At 32.5% G+C, this 22,019-nt stretch overlaps 1 protein-coding gene across 3 annotated transcripts in view; it reads left to right on the forward strand.

Annotated features, from left to right (window-relative positions):
• The window catches only part of LOC111086781 (MFS-type transporter SLC18B1-like), a 69,454-nt gene that overhangs the window by 19,068 nt on the left and 28,367 nt on the right, over positions 1 to 22,019 (forward strand). For 2 of the 3 annotated variants that reach the window (XM_022391022.1, XM_022391034.1), the window contains exon 1: positions 11,096 to 11,336. The exons of the other annotated variant lie outside the window; for it this stretch is intronic. In XM_022391022.1, the coding sequence (XP_022246730.1) occupies positions 11,229 to 11,336 (108 nt within the window). In that variant the 5' untranslated portion in view covers positions 11,096 to 11,228. Of the gene's footprint in view, positions 1 to 11,095; positions 11,337 to 22,019 lie in introns of those variants that run through there. 3 annotated transcript variants of the gene reach the window in all.

The raw sequence follows: 22,019 nt of genomic DNA on the forward strand, positions 1-22,019 counted from the left end.
TCACAAGAACGTCGAATCTGAATCACTTGAAAAAAACACGGGGTGCTTAACTTTTTTCCAGGTGTATATTAAAGACGAAAGTTTGCCCACACTCTATTGATTATACTTGTAGGGGAAAAGGCTGCTAATAAACCAGTTTTATCACTGATAGTATTATACCTAAAATGTAAAGTTTTTAAATGGTATTTCCGTTGTAAGCTGCAAACTTATTCGCCTTTGTAATTAACACATAATATATATTTATATAGTATTAATAGTAGTGTGAAAAATAAATTTTAGGCAAACTTTTTATTGCAAAACTTAGCTTGCACGTGTAATTTGTCATTTTTAACTACATCATATTATATATATATATATCAATACGGTGTATAGATTAAACAATTATTATTTAAATAACGATCAGGTAATTACAACAGTGCTTAACATATTCTCTCAGATTAAACAGATCATTAGCTCGTTTTTTATCAATACAGTAAGTGAAAGTGAGGTAAGACTGTCCCCATCAGTAAAAAGGCCACTTCTGTATATCGTCAATTATGACATGCTACTATTTATACGAATTATGTGTAATTATTGTTAGCGTGACTCTGTGTTTTTGAACAATTTTGGTCTGAGGTAAGCACTTTGAGGTTATGTGGTTACAAAGTAGAAATTTCAGGGAATTTCACTTTCTTGATTTTGAACAATTAGGAATTGTAGACAGCTGACTATCCCGTAAAAGAAACTCAGTTCAAGTTAACCTATTTTTATAACATGCAATTGCTTTACGGTTGGGGATGTCCTCTCACGCAATAATACCAACGTAAGCTTTTTATTCGTGTTTAATACGTTCTTGTGGGCCATTGTCGTAGATAATCCTCATAACAAAGGACTCATTTTAGGACCTCTTGGTTGTTCATGACGTCCAAATTTAAAATGAACGTTTTACTCAAAATTACCGTATTAGACTTCTTTAAAGTTACCGTGTAACATAGTGTTAACCATACTTTATAAGAACGATTTGCATATGCTAAAATCAGTCTACAGTATACTGACACGTACAAACTAGTCAAATGAACTTATAGTCAGCAATAAGATCATGAAAAACTAAACAACAAATAGAATTGGCGACTCAACCAGTCTGCAGATTAAAACCTTCTAACAGCTGAAGAAAGTACAGATAATCCTTCAAACCGTTGTTATGGGAATAATTGCGTGGAAGTTTTAATGAATAAATAGTGAGACTTCCCGTGAGGCGTAAGTACTGTAAAAGCTAATGAAAGATAATCAAAGCTTGTGTTACAGAAAAGTTAAACCTTATCATTTGACTCTTTCTTTAACTTTTTGCTTTTTTTTATCTTTAATTTCTTGAAATTAAACGAGATAGAACCTTATCGCAAGGACCCGCCTCGTAATTAATAGGCTGAATAATTCAATCCAATAATCCTGAAAATATCGAACAACGAGGATAACTAACGAATGAAACAATGAATTCTAATCTTTTTAAATAGAAACGTCAGAAAATTATATTTACTTAGCTATACTGATTGGCAAGTTAATATTTAGTTTCACTTTTAGTCCATGGCTTGCTCTGATCGGAAGTTAACATTAAGTATTTTAACTTGAAGTAGATGTGTAACTATTTTTTCGTTTTGTTTAGTTTATGCCTATTGATAGGAAGAAAAAAGAAGAAGAGGAAGAAAGAGCCTGGTAGAAAAGGGTTAACATAAAACCTCTGACAATATTAATTTCCATGCAGTTTATTGTAATTTCTATAGCCTTACGTTACAGAGATAGTACGTGTGTTTATTGTACATATTTACATATATATATATATATATCTGGGGGACTTAGATTAGCATAAACAGATATGCTTCTCTAGCTTTAATAACAGAAGACAAAAAGCCTTAACCTATCACTGTGTATATAGGCGTAGCTTGCATCAAAACATCAATAAAACTGTACATTATTTATCTGCACTAAAAGCAATTATTGGTCCTGATTTACACATTGAAAGCAATTTTTGGTCCTAATGTACACATTAAAAGCAGTTATTGGTCCTAATATACACATTAAAAGTAGTTATTGGCCCTGATGTACACATTAAAAGCAATTATTAGTCCTGATTTACACATCAAAAGTCAGCGGTCACTTCATCGTTTTGATGTGATATGAAGATAATAGCTGATGACAAACTTTTCTCAATGTAAATTAATAATAGTCTAACAATCTCTCCGAACGAAAATTAAAAAGACTTTTTTGAATTTGCAAGTTTATAGAGTTTGTTTGTTAAGTACAAAGCCACAAAATGATCTGTCTGTGCTGTGCCCGCCACGAATATCAAAATCTGTTTTCTTTATTTCTTCCGTTATATGTCCACAGAAGTTTGAAGAGATATTTAATAAAATAAAAAAAAAGAGAAACAACGATAAGGTTTTCCCTATCAAACAGTATCTGTTAAACGAATTCTCCAGCATTTTCTTATCGAAAAAAAAAGAATAAACTACAGATGACCTTCTTATCTTATGCACAGAGTTGTTTTGTAAGCAACTAGGCTGTATATATTTATTTTTTCAGTTTAGACAGAATTGTATCTTTATACATTAATGAATGCACTGACAAAGAATATTACACTTACATAAAGTTACTATTGAACTTCTTCACGGAAGTTGAACGTATACATTTCGCCCTGGCCCGGCATGGCCAGGTGGTTAGGACGCTCGACTCGCAATCTAAGGATCGCGGGTTCGAATCCCCGTCACACCAAACATGCTCGCCCTTTCAGCCGTGGGGGCGTTACAAAGTGACGACCAATCTCACTATTCGTTGGTAAAAGAGTAGCCCAAGAGTTGACGGTGGGTGGTGATGAGTAGCTGCCTTCCCCCTAGTCTTACACTGCTAAATTAGGGACAGCTAGCGCGGATAGCCCTCGTGTAACTTTGCGCGAAATTCAAAACAAACAAACATCTCGCCCTAGTGTGTAATTTAAACATATGGTTGAACGTGCATATCTTGCTCTAGTCAATAATTTAAATATATGGTCGCTTCACACAGAATAGCTACCAAAACAACGATTATGTGTCCGGAAGTGAAAAAAAAAACTCTGTTAAAGTACTTAGAAACAGCTACATAAATGCTCGTAAAATTAGGACACAAGTAAGTAATCTTATGGTTCTAGTTACCTGAACTGGAAGAATATTTAACTATCCTTCTAGTTTGGGAGGCTGCTCTTGCTTAAAATAAAAATAAAAACATGGAACGTGTGCATCTCAGATCACAGAAAAGCATTATTAACTCATTTTTCAGCTAAGTTACGTGATAATGAAAAATTTAGCTTCGTGTTTCAACGCAAGTGGTATTTAAATGAAGAATATTCATTTTATTTTGTCTCTAGAAGTTGTGTTTAGCGTGGATAATCTACGTATTTCTTCCTATAACCATTATGTAACATACAATCATAAACCATTTAATTTCCCCATATCTGGATAACTCAGTGGCTGCCATAGAGGGTGGGATAATTGTTCTACGTACATTTTACCTGAAGTAGAGTATGGTATAGGAAGTTAATCTTCGTACTTCTTCCCAGAACTATTCTGTAGCACGGGAAGTTAACCCACTTCCTTCTTTCTTACCTGAACTAGTTTATAGCGCAAAAAATAATCTACAGATTTATTTCTTACCAACACTGGTAGAAAATAAGATGGAATAATTTCCGTTAATCTTACCCGATTCCCCGTTGGTAAAAGAGTAGTTCAAGTGTTGGCGGTGGGTAGTGATGACTATCTGCCTTCCCTCTAGCCTTTCATTGATGAATTAGGGGCGTCTAGCGTAAATAGCCCTCGTGTAGCTTTGCGCGAAATTCAACCAAATCAAACTTTATTACCCAAGTAGGTATGTAGTATAGGAGGAACTTCCAGAAGCTTTTTTCTTACCTAAAATGATATACATACATAATATTCTATGCACTTTGTTCTTACCTAAATTCATACACATACATACGTACATATAAGAGGATAATCCATACACACCTCTTCTTTACATGAAATGGTATATAGAATAATAGTATATACTGTTTTCTTATATCTCATCTGAACTGCTTTATAAACATAACCTACAAGCTTCTCCCTTGTTTGAACAATAATATATAGGAGGATAGTTTACACACTTCATACGAGGATAATTTAGGCACTTTTCATTGAATAATTACTTGCAACTGTTTTTAAATCATGACTTTTCGAATAAAACATTAGTTTGAAATCTGAGATTATGTCTTTGATGATAATTAAATCATACATATATAAGTACAGTTTTCATGAGAAAGAATGCTCTTCATTTATGTTAATTAAGTAAACAACATTTTAATCGTCTAAAACTATGTTTGCTTCTTTTAATTACAGTGACAACTCAAGTAACTGATCTTCAAGTTGAAAGCACAAATTATACCCAGTTTGCAACATTACGGTTAGCAAGTGTTTTATACTTAATCATATATGGTTAAATCAAAGTATATATTAATTTGTTTTTGAACGCCCCTAAGATACTGAATGAAAAAATATACTCGTAGTCTATTATCGTTACACCCGATGGTGGTCCCCAATTATATTCCACACTGGATCACTTGAGACGTTAACCATAAAACTATGGGTCGGGCATAAGCTTGTTGGGGATACATCGTTCTCTAAACACAATTTTACTTACTTTTACAATATCTGATCGTAGTGTGGGCTACGAATCAGGCTTCAGAAGGTCTGATATGGCTAACGTGCCGCCTTTTGGATACCTCTGCTTTATGATGATATTATTGTTTAATGGTTATTGTAAAAATAGATTCGGAAGATAAATAATAATTAATAAAAAAGTTGCAACATTTGGATGTCACGAGGTTTAATCTGAAAATATAAGTCTGCATACTTCAGATAATAGTTTGCAGTATAGCAGTTAAATGGGCGACAGACGACCCTGTTTTTTGTTTTTGTTTTTTTATAATGCAAATTATTGATTTTCGCCAACATCAAGAAGCTAGTCTGTTTTCTTCAATGCTTTTGTAAGAAAATATTATAATCAGTTTTGTTTGAGATTGTACATTTTTTACTAGATGAAATAATTGCTAACGTATGCAGTAAAGTATTAGGCATGAAAAAAAATCGGTATTCTTTTTCTTTAGAGAATAGCTAAGCCTTTCAACGCCAGTTTAAGTACAAGGAATCTCGTCTCCGTCATTTAATGAAACAATTCGTGAATTTTATTACGTTTCATTCATAACAGTGCCATCAAAGCTAGTTAGTTCAACCACATAATACTTTCAATAATTATTTTAAATAATTTTTCTTACCGAAAATAAGTTTTAAGTATCATTTAGCATTTCCCTGCATTGTAATGGATTATATTTTATACATTTTAACAGTTTTATATGACTGCTAAAACGAGTTACTAATATATTTTAACTATAGATCCCCTGTTAACTTTACCTAACTGGATTCTCAATACAACCTTAATTCTCATAAAATTATAAAGTTTTTTTTTGGGTTGATAACAAATTCTAAAAGCTTACAGGTGATAAATGTAGAAATAAATCAAATACTTCAAAAGATAATTTTTTATTGGACTTTTAATTGAGGTAAAAATAACACAGTGACAACTAGATACTGTTTTTCGTTTTAGAATCTCATCGGTTTGCATTTCCACTGCAAAGTATTTTTGCGCTCAAGAGATATGAAGTTATTCTAGATTTCTCACTTTTAATGTTGTGATAACCGCGGCTAAAACTGACCAACGTTAAGAATTAAGCACCGCAACTGGGGAGGTTCAAAAATATTTGTTTTCGGAAGCTTGAAATGTTTATGGGAAAGCACGAACCACGAAGCTTACACAAAAGTATAACCAAGAACAAAAATTTCACTTTTTTACATACGTCATCCTCTCTTGTAAGATGGTCGGCTTCTCAGTGATTCTATGGATGTTGAAACTAAGCGGAAGACAACTAAATGTCAACTCAATTCAGATCCAACTCCAAGTGTGATATCGCACAATCTTAGATTACCTATGTTAGTGATCATTTTAGTTTTACATATTTAAAGAAATATTAACTGCCAGGTCATATCAAATTAAACAAACCTCTGCACCACTCCTTCATTTCAAAATATTTCTCATTCCAATAGACTCTCCTCTCCCATCTCTACTGAATGACCACTTGCGTTTATCCACATTATTAGGTAATGATTAAAGCAAGATCACGGCTGTCTACATCTTTTTTACAAAAGCGTTAATTAAATGCACAAAAAAGTTTTTAAAAATACATATCTAAAAAACTATGCTCTATCTCAGTTGTAGAAGAATAAAAACATAACAGTTCTCAACTGCTGCGATGTCTGATTTACAAAAAAAAACTCACTTCGTATCATATACCTCGTGTTCATATACAATTTGTAACAAATTAACTCACTTCGTATCATATACCTCGAGTTCATATACAATTTGTAACAAATTTTCAATTTTCAAAACCAAATTATTCAAATTTCGATGTCAATAATAGTCATATTTAATATGAGTGAGTTGGAAATAGCTTTACAGACCTTAAACTTTTAATAACTAATTTATAATCGAAAATAGAAAACCTTACGTCCGACAAAGTGTTCAGAACCGTTACACGTAATCTTCTTAATCTTCCTTTGTAATTTAATTAGTTAAGGTAATTTTGTAAAAATGATATTATTCACAAATGTAAGATGTTTCAGTTTGCTAGCTAAAAAGAAGTAAGCGTTTTTTTTGCATTTATTGACTTAAAATTAACTGCAGCCCTCTCCCCCTAGTGGCTCAGCGGTAAGTCTGAAGGCTTATAACGCTGAAAACCGGGTTTTGGTACCCGCAGTGGGCACAGCACAGACAGCCCATCGTGTAGCTTGGTACTTAACTACAAACAAACAAACAAAATTAAATGCATACTTAAAATAATACACTTTAAAACCAAGTACGTCTTTATTTGTCCATATTAAACACCCCCCAGTGGCACAGCGGCATGTCTGCGGACTTTTACCGCTAGAAACCGTGGTGGGCAGAGCACAGATATACATTGGTGCTTAATAACAAACACCATATTAAATAACCACGTGAGTTGTTTTTTTAAACGTGTCACGAGGATGATTATTTAAGCTCCTGTTTCGTGAAAGAATAATGATGATGTCTTTGAGTCACGTGACAGGTGTACATAAAAAAAAAGATATTACGTTACAATATTTTTAAAGCCTGCTTTTAGTTTTACTGATTCACATCGAGAAAGCTAATATCTCTAGAAAACTAGTACTTAACAAAGAACACATGTAAATTCTGAATATCTCAGAGGTACAATTATATCTTTGCAATGTGGCTAATGCGCTTTTGTATTTGAATTTTTGATTTACATCATTACAGATACTCAGTACAGAGGTTATCCCTCGCATTATCGTTTACCTGAACTAAAATTCCAATTCCAAATTAATTATTTTTGAATCGGAAAATAAGTCTTAAGTTTCCTTTCTTTCCAAGTATTGTATAGTACAAACTAATTGTCATGTTTAATCTATTTGTACTTTATCTTACTTTGGAGCTATAATTCTCGTGCTTTCCATGATTTCAACTGTTATGTAGTATTGAAACAATCTTCATGTTTTCCTTTATCCGGACTTTTATTTGATTAGAAATATAATACCCATATTTCTCTTATACTAACTGTTATGACAATGGGACCTTTGATTTCCTAATAACAAATGTTGTGTATTTTAACATTAATATTTGTTTCCTTGATATCACGTTATTTGGTATGGTAAGATAAGTTATATTTGGATAGAAAACGACATACGTAAAGTTGTTGAAGTTTGTTTGTTTAAAAGCAAAACTGCACAATGGGCTATTTGCATTGGATTCACCACGGGGATCAAACTCTCAACTTTAGCATTATATTATTTAGAGTGATATTTGACAGAAGAGAAATTTCCGTCTCAGGAAAAACATATTTAGCTGTAAAGTTTGTAAAAATTGTTCATATTGGTTTCAATGTTTTTCAATGCTCTTCAATATATTGTAACTAAAACTTCTTCTACACAATTCATTTAGAAATTGCGAAATATAACTTTCAATACAACTTATAAATAATAACTTTTAGAAATTATGAAACATTATTATTATTCTACATTATTAACTTATATCTTTATGTATAGAATTATATATATTTGCAATGTATTTACATTAAAAGACCCTTGCTTGTAATATTATATATATATTTATATGAATAAACGCATGATAAAATATTGGAAATGGTTGTACGCACACATGATACACATACAGGAGTTACAAATACTGGGTGATTGTAACTAAATGGTTAATTTATCATGAACATACGTTATTACGGGAAATACAAAACCAAAACGCGTAAGTTTTTATAATGTATTAGTATTTTGTATTTGTTTTAAACAGACAGATACACTTTGTTTTTATGCTACTATAAGTTTATCAAAGCCAGGTTATTTGGTTTCCATTTGACCTTCTCACTAACTGCCTGATCATAGCGTCGTATGGTGACCATATAGTTAGAAGATGTATAAGTAACCATTGACGTATTGTACTTTGGACAGCTCATTTGGTAGAACATTGGCATTTTTATTCTAAGAACTTTTGAGTTAGAGTAAAGCAGTATATGTTATAATACGTCAATCACACAACATCTGCCATATCCAGTGCCGATGAGACCTTTCGCCTAATATCAAGATTCATTAGTCCAGCTAGGATACAACAGATATAGTAGTGATCTGGGCACTATTTATATCATCTAAAGATCCTAGGTTCACGTTCTGGTCCCGAACTATCTTTCTATTTATCTGTTTTTTCATAGAAAAATTAAACTGTAGCTTTCAATAGTAGGGTATGACACACAAAATAAGATGCAGGTTAAAAAAAGTTATGATAATATCAAAATTATGTAAAATAGATTCTCAAACTGTGGTACATAAAATTTGTAATAAGTCCTATCTGAGCTTTCCACATACATATACACACTACTCTCCTCACTTATAAACTCACCCTCTACTTTCATAGACTCACCAGTATTTTCTTCCCTTAAAATTGACAAAAATGGAAAACATATATTCTTCAATCGTGCCAGAAAAAACAATCATTAATAGTTAAGTGTTAAAAATATGAATTCTTGTTACTGTTCTTTTTATTATTATTTTTTCTTAAATTAGGCCTGGGTCTGTAATTTACAAAAAATAAACACAAAGTGCTACGCGAGCCCGAAACGTTTGAGAACCACTGATCTAAAAGATTCGATCGTTTATAGCTGTTGCTCCGGTCTTCTTCAGGAAAAGAAAAAGTCGATACCGCAAAGAAAAAACTATATGTAAAATAGAATATAAAACACCGTTTTAAATGTTATTTAAATTTAGGTTTCATTTAAGTATGTTTATAACAATATTATTACATAATACAGCAAAAAAAGACATATAAACCAGTGCAGTTTCTAACAAGTAAATCAGAACACTGCTTTTAAACACGTAAAGTATGTTAATTTATGTAAAAATGAATCATGCATTAACCATGTTAAACAGTATATCAAAAATGGCTTAACAGAGTGGTTTGTAAAATTGGCTATTTTAATTTATTTTGCATATGGCATCTACTAACGAATAAATGGAAACTCATTTTAGGATATTATTATAAGGACAAATGATTGCCTCTTTTCTCGCTGTACATTCCAGTAAAGAACATTTTATAAGGACAAATGATTGCCGCTTTTCTCGCTGTACGTTCCAGTAAAGAACATTTTATAAGGACAAATGATTGCCACTTTTCTCGCTGTACGTTCCAGTAAAGAACATTTTATAAGGACAAATGACTGCCGCTTTTCTCGCTGTACGTTCCAGTAAAGAACATTTTATAAGGACAAATGATTGCCACTTTTCTCGCTGTACGTTCCAGTAAAGAACATCTTATAAGGACAAATGATTGCCACTTTTCTCGCTGTACATTCCAGTAAAGAACATTTTATAAGGACAAATGATTGCCACTTTCCTCGCTGTACGTTCCAGTAAAGAATATTTTATAAGGACAAATGATTGCCACTTTTCTCGCTGTACATTCTAGTAAAGAACATCTTATAAGGACAAATGACTGCCGCTTTTCTCGCTGTACATTCCAGTAAAGAACATTTTATAAGGACAAATGATTGCCGCTTTTCTCGCTGTACATTCCAGAAAAGAACATTTTATAAGGACAAATGATTGCCACTTTCCTCGCTGTACGTTCCAGTAAAGAATATTTTATAAGGACAAATGATTGCTACTTTTCTCGCTGTACATTCCAGTAAAGAACATTTTACAAGGACAAATGATTGCTACTTTTCTCGCTGTACATTCCAGTAAAGAACATCTTATAAGGATAAATGATTGCCAGTTTTCTCGCTGTACATTCTAGTAAAGAACATTTTATAAGGACAAATGATTGCCACTTTCCTCGCTGTACGTTCCAGTAAAGAATATTTTATAAGGACAAATGATTGCCACTTTTCTCGCTGTACATTCTAGTAAAGAACATCTTATAAGGACAAATGACTGCCGCTTTTCTCGCTGTACATTCCAGTAAAGAACATTTTATAAGGACAAATGACTGCCACTTTTCTCGCTGTACATTCCAGTAAAGAACATTTTATAAGGCCATATGATTCCACTTTCCTCGCTGTACGTTCCAGTAAAGAACATTTTATAAGGACAAATGATTTCCACTTTCCTTGCTGTACGTTCCAGTAAAGAACATTTTATAAGGACAAATGATTTCCACTTTCCTCGCTGTACGTTCCAGTAAAGAACATTTTTATTTTAAAAAATGAAACTCATTACCATTCAGGTTACAAAAAAAAGTTTATTGAAGAAAGTTACTCTATTATACTTACATAAAAGAAACTGTTAGAATTTAATTCACCTATTTTGTAGATTTCCAGTACTGTCTCATGACGTTATCATGTGAACCAATCATATTTTGGCAGGTAGCACATGACTAGATGTTTTCGTATGGCACGTGAGACATGAAATCACAGTATCAATTAGCATAGAATATAAACTTCAATATCACTGTAAGAAAATCCAGGAAAGCTATCGGATTCATAACACTTTTCCGGCAGTTATCATTTCACTTTGTATTGAACTCCATACAAAAGAAAAAGAAAAAAAATCTGAAAGTTTAAAACCTTTAACTGGTCGACTGTCTTTCTTGTAGTGTAAGACATGGGCAAACTTTCAGTTCGAGAAATTTTGTTACTTTCCATCTTATGGTTTGGAATATTTTGTAATTATGTATGTTATTCCATCATTGCTCCTTTCTTCCCTCAACTGGTAAGTACACATTTAAACTTTTAGTGCTATTTATTTTTGCTAATGGGTTGGTAATAAGAAGTTTGAGTTCGAAAATGCAATGTATCTTACTGTAAGCAGTTTTGCGTCAGGTAAATTCTACGATAATCCAGTTTTCTGTAGAAAATTTACAGGATGAAAAGGGATCATTGAAGGATATCACAAGTTATAACAGTATTTATTCCCATCGATATTGATTTTAATTTTTTTTTTTGTTTATCTAAGAATGGATGAAAACGGAAGAAAGTTAACTAAAAGAAATAATATGAATGACGAACCTATAACAGTTTAATTCTGAGATTACTTAACAGAAAAGACTGTAGAAATATTTTACCTATTAACATAAACATACAGACAACTTTCAGTAAAAAACGTGAAAACTATAGGTTAGAATGAAACTTCTATTGTCATTTTGGTAATAAATCAAGCTTTGAATATTCTAAAGAAAGTTCAATATTTATATAATTATAATAATTTCAATAGTTTAAACTTTCTTAACATGATTATTATAACATGTTCTAAGTAATTTTACATTGGAAAGTATTTGCAGAAGCTTCACTATATATTTTTAAACAAATAGGCTAAAAGCTATCATTTTTTAACGGACTTGAGTATGGAGATTATTAATGTACTTAGACATCGGTTCTTTAAACTCAGATACGTTGAATAAAGCCAACAAATAAACAAGCCAAACTATACGATATAAAAGTGGTTAAAAACAGATGCAAAAAAATTGCCAACGTTTCTTCGACACTCGGACAAAGAGCCTTATATTTCGTGCTAAATTAATCGACTGGTGTTTGAAAGATAAAATAGTTCTAGGCATCTGTTTAGAACACTGATTTAGGATTAAATTATGTTTCTATAAATTAAAAAAATTAGATATTAAGTAATATCAAGTACCTACATGTGTATCCATATAATTTCATATATTTGTATAGACACTTTCTTGCTTAAAGATTATTAAGCAGAGACAATTTTATAGTTTAATATCACGGTAAAAAATAATAGTCAAATTTTATCTGTTGACGTTACGTCTGCAAAAATATACAATTAAAGGAAATTGCAAAGCAAAATATCGTAGTTAGGGTGTGGACCAACTAGTCGCATTAACGACACTACCGTCGGACTATCGGCGAAGTATAGAGAGTATAGCAAATTCTTTAAGGTAGAAAATCGCAAAATACAAAATTTATGCTTATAATACATGAAAAAGGAGCTATATAATCGTCAGTTTCACTCTACTTCCGCTTCCAAAATAATAATAAAAAAGATCCTCCGTACTAAGGTACAAGAACTACAGTTAAGCTCCAAAAGTTAGATTAGTGGGGTTAAACCAATTGTGAGTTTTATAATAAACAAAGTGTCCAAAACAATTAGTCAGAAGGTTAATATAATATCAAACACACACCTCTGAAATAACAAAATTACAATAACAAATTATTTGAGAAGGAATTACCCTACTATTAAAATCTAAATCTACTCCAAGAGATATCATGGACTTCTCAAAATGTGCAAAGTTTGATAATCATCATTTTTAATCAAGAATAATTCTTACTTAATCAATCTACAGTTAAAAAGAGTCTTTCTCAGAAATTCTTATTTTCTTGAAGAATACATGTAAATTTTTTGTTGCTTGTTGAGACCATTGTACATCAGTCTATTACGCAATTTTGTGTACCTAATTATAAACTGTCCTTTTTTTATTTATATATACTATAAGAAATACCAAAAGCTGTGAATCTAGTACGCATGTTGAAACAGAACTTGTTATATTTAAAAGTACGTAATCCAAGTATTGTAAATCCAGAACAATTTCATAGATGTTGCTTGCAAATTTATTTTATGTTAAATTGATATGCAAAATGAGATAATTTTCTTTATCAAAATGTTGTTCCGTAGTGTCAGTGCAAACTTTGAATTTATCCACGAGAGTTTTTAATTAAAGAAACTATCTACTGAACCTGATATAACCTACAAAGTGCTTACAATATTGAAATTTACAATACACTATAATTATTATGCGCTTTACTGCAAAACACCACACTAAAAGCCATATTTTTATTTAAAAAACTTGAATCATTATTATTATATAGGTATTGGGAGTGAAGTTTATGTAACCCAGATTAGCCATTGTTATACAGAATGCAATAACTTAACGTATGAACAACAAGGGGCCATTTCGTCCTTCAAGGTTGTTTCTGCACACTCGTCCTTTACAGAAAATAAAAATGTAAACCCACCCTTTACGTTTCAGGAAATTATCGATTATTCCTTTAAATATTTGTAAAATGTTGGTCTACACTACTAACAATTGAAATTTATTCCATAAGCCAATCACCTGTTATTAAAATATAACTATCTTATGTGGGGCCTAGCCTGTCTTTTCTAAATCTTAAACTTGTGTCCTCTCGTCTAATGTCTCAAGAATATAGTACAAAAAGGCTTTATCCTATCAAACCCACGAACAGCTTCGATAAGATCGCCTCTTACGCTTCGTTTCTTAAGAAAAAATAAGTTAAGAGATCTTAACCTTTCCCCATAGGATAATCCCCCCATTTCTCTAACCGTCCTATTTTCTTCATTCTCTGAATTCTTTCTTATAAGTCATTATCCCATCTCAGATAAAGAAACCAAAAGTTTACATAGTATTCCAAGTGATGCTTAACTAATGATTTATATAGAGAAATGGTTACTTGTTTTGAACTGTAATCTATCAGGCAGGTGGTAGCACTATCTATGTAGGGATGGCTCGTATTGTTCCTAAAAATGGTATTTTAGATATCCCCTCATATTTCATTAGGACTTTACAGTACTATATAGTGTTTCCTTTTATAACAATATCTATTCAAGACTGAGTCACAAGTTCTGGGAATGACTGTAAATACCATAGCAAAAAGTTTGAATTTCTTGTTCCTCTTTCTTCTACTTCTTTTTTATTACATGATAACTCAAAAACCAAAACAATTGTGTCAATCAACTTCACTAAGGTGACATAGTTTCAAACGGAGTATCCGTTTTTATAAATATTATTAACTAGTAGTAATTTAAAACAAAATCGTAATTCTGGAATTTTCCTAAACTAGTATAACCCAATAACACACGTTGATTAAAGTGTAGATTGAACAGGACCTCCCTTGAACTTAGACTTCGAAATTATGTAATTTGCGGAATACTAAGCTTATTTATTGTAGGGATGGCTAATATCAATCTTTCAAAACGAAGCAAACAAGATAGTAGGGATGACATTTGCATCATCCCTATATAATAGTACAGGAAAGAATTAACATATAGCAACATAACCATTCAATCACAAATGAGTTTAATTGACCCTATTTTTTTCTGTTAATATTCTACAACACTTACTTCCTTTTTCAAAATTATTTTCTTTACTTGCATATCTATAAATACACCCGAAAATTCTGTTAGCTTTTTTACTAGAAACAGAGTACTCCTTCGATGGCTTGAGTGACTTGTCCACCACTATTCTAAGATATCTTTATTCAGTCACGCTATTGGTTGGGTTCTCATCTACTTTAAACGTGTGATACAATTATAATAACCCGTGTATTGTCTCACATTTACTATAATTAATGGTAATTGGTTAAATACTTGTTTAACTAACCGATTTACCCAAGTTGTTCTGTAGTACCTCAATACAGCTAGTTTAGTGTAATCCGCAAACTTTACCAATTATGCCTATAACAATATCATTAATGTAAAAAGAAAAAGAAAAGACACAAGCTCTGATTTTGAAGCCCTCCACTAGTCACAAAATTCAGTTTAACTGGACTTAATTAATATCAACTTTTTGTTTTCTCTCATTCTACCATCTTACAATTCATTTTATCACATAGATGTAATTTTCATAGTCAATCTTTTGTATGGCACCTTATCCAAAGCTTTTTGAAAATTTAGATATATCGAGCCCACAGCTTTTCTTCGTTCACATAACACGTAACATCCTCAAAAAACTTAACAGATTAGTAAAAAAAGGTTTACCTTTAGTAAATCCATGTTGATTTATTTTATGATACCATATTTCCCTAGATGGTTTTGCAAAGCTTCGTTTATCAGACTCTAGAATGTTTCCCACTACGAAGTAAAACTATAACTGATCTACAGTTTGCAGGGCAACTCTTATCACCCCCCCCCCTTTAAAAATACGAGAACCGTTGACAATTCTCCAATCCTTTAGCATATGCCCACTGTTTATCAAAAAAATAAAAGAGAGATACATATCTGATTTTTGAATTTTTTAAAATCCCGGAGAAAACATTGTGTTGCCTTCATGTTTTATATATTTTTAATCTCTTCATCTTTCTTTTCATGACCAAGTAAATATTATCTACAGCAGTGTTTCCAAAACATTTTCGGCCACGGAACGCTTTTGAGCTCTAAAACTATTGATGGAACCCTTAAGAAACATTCTTATGTTAAAAAGTCCAATCATAAAAAAATATTATAAGAAGAACGTGTTTTTCGCTTTAAAGTTCCTTCTTTTAAACACAGATCCATGGCTAAGTAGTATCAATACTTGAAATCACTGTTATTTTGTAATGTTACGAAATATTCACAAACCCAAGACTAGCTGTCCCCAGTGGCACAGCGGCATGTCTGCGGATTTACATCGCTAGAAACTGGGTTTCGATACCCGTGGTGGGCAGAGCACAGATAGCCCATTGTGTAGCTTTGTTCTTAATTACAAACAAACGACACTAGCTTGTTCTTTCCTTGAAACACTGTACTCGACTATCACTAGCGACTAATTTACAGCGAGTCATCAATCAGGCTCCGCCCATAAATGAAATAGCCATTGATAAAGGGAATACAGGATGCTACGATTTATGGGCTGACGAACTTTTAAGCCATACCTATACCTGGCCTATTCGTTTACTCCGACTACATCACAGAAAATGTTCTCGTGGAAACCCTGGATATATCGTACCTCAGGGTTCCGCAGAACACAGTTTGGGAAACACTGATCTACAGGACTCGGGTTAATCTTAATATTTCCCATAGAATGCTCGACATTGTAGTTAACATCTTCTTTTGTAAAAACAGAAAAGAAAAGACATTTAATAGCTCAGCAATCTCAACATTTTAACATTTTGCCTACCTGTAACATACTTTAAAAAATATTTGCTGTTAGTTTAAACATCATCAGCCATCTATTTCTCCTAAGTCCGTTTTTATTTCTTAATTTCTTTTTAACCAAGTTTCGAGCTTTCATATAGTCCTGTAAATATTCCATCCTGTCTTTCAGCTTAAGCATCTTAAACCTATTGCATTTAACCTTGATTTTTACCATTACGTCTTTGATAATTCAATTAGGTTTGATCTTCCCTGTCATTCTTTTCCTAGTGTGAGAAGAAATTTACGAAATTGTTAACAGTATATTTGTACAAAGAAGTCATCAAAATGTAAATTAATTATAACTGTTATACAAGCTTACAAAGCTCAGAATTACAGATAAAGGGCGCTTTATTTTAAGGATTATTTGTTAATAAGCTTAAATAAAGCAACTTTTTGTTATATATATATCACTTCACGTATTCCAAGACTTCTCGATCAGCAGTTAAATAGGAAGAATAAAGTTTTTCTTAAGACTGTTACAGAATACATTAATGTGTTTTAAGACCTTTTGTTCTCCTAAATCATGTTTCGCTAAAGACATCCAGTCACAAGGTTTCCAGTGCCAAATAAGTTCGGATTACTTTCGTAACATGTAACATTCTTACCTGAGACGTGAAGACTAGTAGAATCACATGACGGTCCGGAGTATTCAAATCACGTGCGTTTAAGCTTTTGTTACAACAATTTTACTCAACTGTTTTAGCCTGTTATTATAGATCATAGTGCATTTTTTTCAAATGGAAAAGGAAACAACAAAAACAAACACAACACTGTCATCAATCTAAAAGTGCTCTTAACTTTGTTAAACAAAGTAGGAAATATGTATTCATTTCCATTTGTCCATTTTTGTTGTTAGTGGCTGCTGATACCACTAAAACACGTAACCTAACCTGGAAAAGGCTATAGTAAACAAATTACATGTTAGCATTTCTTTCTTTTTACTATTGTATGAAACTCAGTATTTTTAATACCGAACAAAATTAGATGCAGCAGCCCCAGTGGCTTGGCGGTAGGTAAGCTTGAAGGCTTATAACGCTAACAATCTGGTTTCGATAACCGCGGTGGGAAGAGCACAGATAGCCCATTGCGTAGCTTTGTGCTTAACAACACACAAACAAGTAGTTGCAGCCAACAGGTCTATAAAATTAAGAATTTTTGCACATTCAATTTGATTTGTATTTTAATTTGTAGAAATTATTGCAACTTCCTCAAATAGTTTTCAAATGTCAAATTCGTATCAAACTGCACAATTTGATTGTAAAGTAATTGGGGTCACCCGATTTAGCAGTTGCATAAGTGTGCAAAGCTATAAATCCCACGTATCAAACTGCACAATTTGATTGTAAAGTAATTGGGGTCACCCGATTTAGCAGTTGCATAAGTGTGCAAAGCTATAAATCCCACCCAAATTTTTCAACATAAAAATTTTAGAGAATTCCAGTTGTTTGGTTATTTCAAAACAAAGTCACATTGGGCTATCTGCTGTGTCCATCGTGGGGGGAATAGAACTCCAGATTTTAGCTTTGTTAGTCGGTAGAGTTACCGCTGTCCTACCCGGGGATAATTCTTTCTTGTCTTTACGTATTTCGAAAACTGACCCTACAACTAATATTGAAAGAAATCACGTGTTTTAAACACTTGAAGTCCGCTACTTCAATTTGAAGGATATATGTAATATCATTCATGCACCATGTTTGAGTCTAAATGCTAGAAATTTCAGATGAGCTGTTTTAAACACTTGAAGTCCGCTACTTCAATTTGAAGGATATATGTAATATCATTCACGCACCATGTTTGCGTCTAAATGCTAGAAATTTCAGATGAGCTGGGCATGAACAGTAAATCTGAGGATTCACGATTTGACAAAAAAAAAGCACTTCGCTCTTTGAGGTAATGAGTACGCCATAAGAGTGACTGTCAAATCCCACTAGCCGGTTAGACAAAAGTAGCCTAAGAATTGGAGGTGGGTTCTGTTGTAGCTGCATTTTCTCTAGTCTATCAGTTGAACATTTGGGATAGTCCTTTATGCAGCTTTGTGCGACAATTCTTTAACAGTGGACTGTTTGATTTATATACATTCTAACCTGTTTCGTTACGCTCTACATTGTACTGATGGATCGTTCTGTGATGTATATTACTGCAGTATTCTCAGGTAAAACTGATTTTCCCCGAAGCATGAATAGGATAGGTTCACAAAATAACAGGAGATTCAACCATGATATTTACCGTGACGTAGTTTTGATGTGTTTAACTTTGACTGAGTTTGAGAAAGAAAGACTGGATACAATGTAGAACACACAGTGAAAACAATTTTTATTTAACATTCAAAACAATCAAAGTTAAACAAGTGAACAAGATGAGACAACGGCTTTACTGGATAGTTAAATTTCTATATTCTCAAAAGAACTTATTAACAGGCTTAGAAATAGCTAGTTAAGTTTCATTATTAAACTTTAGAAGAGTACGAGACTAGTTAAAGAGGAACTTAAAGAAACTTACCAAACTGAGAGCTTGAAGTTGAGATAGAGAGATCATAATACTATCTAGAAAATTCTATAAGTTTCAGGAATGTGCGCTACCCACATGACTATTGCTCATTCCTATCCAAACATAAAGGAGATTATATTTTCAAGGTATCACCTGACCTGCCAGTGGAAAAGGTCACTGTCTACTTTCTCATAAAATATAAAGTTTGCAGAAACTTTTTACACAGGAAGACAAAAGTGATATCTTAGGTCAATGACATAAAATGATAGGTAGCTAGAGTAAAAGGAACTTAATGACTTTCTTTATTACAAAGGGGCAGGAAACACAAGATATGCCTGCATACCACACTTTTCCTCCACTCTTTATTTTTAGGTTTTACCAGCCATCCGTAATGTCAAAGTTAAAAGCCCTTAAATGAGATGTATTAGTATGTATTCTTGCAACTTGAAATTAAAGTGAATCCTTGTTAAAGAGTATTTTTCATATGCCATTATTCTGTATCGTATTTTTGTCAAAAGGCAATGTCATCTATGTTGCCTTGTACTTGTTTTACATGGGCGAGAGTCGGTTACAATATGTGGGTAAATTTAACAAAGATAATCACTGATGCTACAATTACAAAAACACCTTTTAGCAAAGAATACAAATTAAGCCCTTAAACAAAGAATGTACAATAACAGCAACCAGTCAATTAATACAATATAATGGCCCTTTACTAAAAATATCTATAACAGAACAAGCATACACAAGAATAACATTGTTATATAATAAAGTATTCACAAAAATACAGCACTACAAAATACATTATAGTTAACACTTCAGTAACAGCTTAAATATACACGCATAAAAAAAAGATACGTAAAATACAAGGTATTATTTACGAGGAATTGAAATAAGCCCTCCATGATAACATAATCAAATTAACGAAGAAAAATGCTCTTTAACACCTAAAATATTTTAACCTAAATAACCACAAAACATAAAAAAACAAAACTTTTGATAGGGTAAGATCAACGAAAATATAAAACAACCCTTTAATAATAAAATACAAATCTATATACACACAAAAGGAAGGAATTCAAAATGACTGCAAATAATACACAATGTAAAAAAAAAGATCCAACATTATAAGTATTAATATATATATATGTGTACATATTATTATTATTTGAAAATAAAAGAAATAGCATTATATATGAATTATCTACATAAAGAGAGCTTTAATCTAATATTGAAATAAAATCAACATTTGCGTGAATCTTAATTAAATAGTTATACACTTACATACAGCAACTTCTAAGCATTAGAAAGAAAAAGGAATGAAATTCACCTAATACATGCATATACAAAAATGCCCCCTAGTGGCACAGCGGTATGTCTGCGGACTTACAACGCTAGAAACCGGGTTTCGATACATGTGGTGGGAAGAGCACAGATAGCCCATTGTATAGCTGTATGCTTAATTTCAAACAAACAAAAGACAGTATACATAAATTTAACCATCTACACTTTATGCATGACTAAAGAAACTTTAAATGCAGCCCCCCAGTAGCACAGCGGTATGTCTGCGGACTTACAACGCTAGAAACACGGGTTTCGATACCCGTGGTGGGCAGAGTACAGATAGCCCATTGTGTAACTTTGTGCATAAATTCAAACAAACATTAAATGCATATATATGTATATATACACACACAAACAGCGGCTATAACAAAAAAAAAAAACAATTTTTAACACAAATCGTAACCAAAATGGAGAAAAAAGGAATGCTTCTGAATACTCACAGTAACTCCAGACTTTTGTCTCTGGAAAAAATAGTTTCGTTGATTGATGTCTCGATGACAGTTTTCTAAGCAATTAATACAAGCTAAATTCTGGAACAGGTGATACATTGTATAACTTAATGAAGTACAAATGTTATGGTATTAGGCCTGTTATATTTTTAGTACTATATTCTTTATTCAATCGGGCGCTCGACTTGCGAGTTCGAATCCCGTCATTGCATATGTTCACCCTTTCAAGCGTGGATATATTATATTATAATGTGACGGTCAATCCCACTTTTCGTTGGAGATGGATGGTGTTGACCAGCTGCCTTCCCACTAGTCTATCACTTCTTAATTAGGGACGGCTAGCGCAGATATCCCTCGAGTAGCTTTACATATCCAAACTTTATTCAACCTTTTATGGTATAAGATCGTATAATAGTAATTCAACCACATTATGTGAGTCTATGTCTGTCATATGGATATGGAGGATATCGGTATAGTTTGTCTTGATTTAATGTAACGTCTTGCTGCTCTGTTCAAAATTTGAGGAATAAATTCCATACTCAAAATGAGAAACACATTATCTTTCCTTTCACCATTTGAGTAGAAAAAATCCTTTAGTCTGACTATATTACAATGATCGAATTGTCTCATAGTCTCTTTAATCTTCTCTTGTATTTTAAAACATTTCTGATTGCTATCAATTCCCCAGTATCTACAAATCGAACTTGGTAAATGACGCCAAAGAAAATCACTTCCAATGAATTTGGTATCAGCGTAAGACAGTTCTTACTGTCTGTCAGATCCGTAGCTAGAGTTGTTGAAACTGTAGTCACTTTTCATCCACATCTTTACCTTCCATGTCTTACTAGACCTTTAAAAATAGAGGTTCCCAAAACACACACTAAAATAATGAAAACGCCACTAGCTAGTTGAAAAACAAGATAGCCAGAAAGGTAAAGAATTTAATCTTAAGTAGTAGAAATCAGGATCGAAAATATAAGGTCTGATGAATTTCAATTAGTGTGTTGTTTATAAAGATGTGTAGGTGGTAAATACTGCAAATGTCTATTTACAACAATTATTTTTAGAGAAAGAGAGCTACAGTTATTACTTGGTCAAATGACATTTCTATAGGTTTACATGCGCTCACACGTATTTCCCGAAGAGCATGTATCCCATACACCTCTAGATGTCTTAATCCCCCAGTCTTCGCTGGATCTCCACTTTACCAACTCTCACGGCTGTGTTGCCCAGTGTCATCATCAGCTGG

This window comes from Limulus polyphemus, unplaced genomic scaffold (assembly GCF_000517525.1).
Source record: "Limulus polyphemus unplaced genomic scaffold, Limulus_polyphemus-2.1.2 Scaffold51, whole genome shotgun sequence".
Lineage (NCBI taxonomy): Eukaryota > Metazoa > Arthropoda > Merostomata > Xiphosura > Limulidae > Limulus > Limulus polyphemus.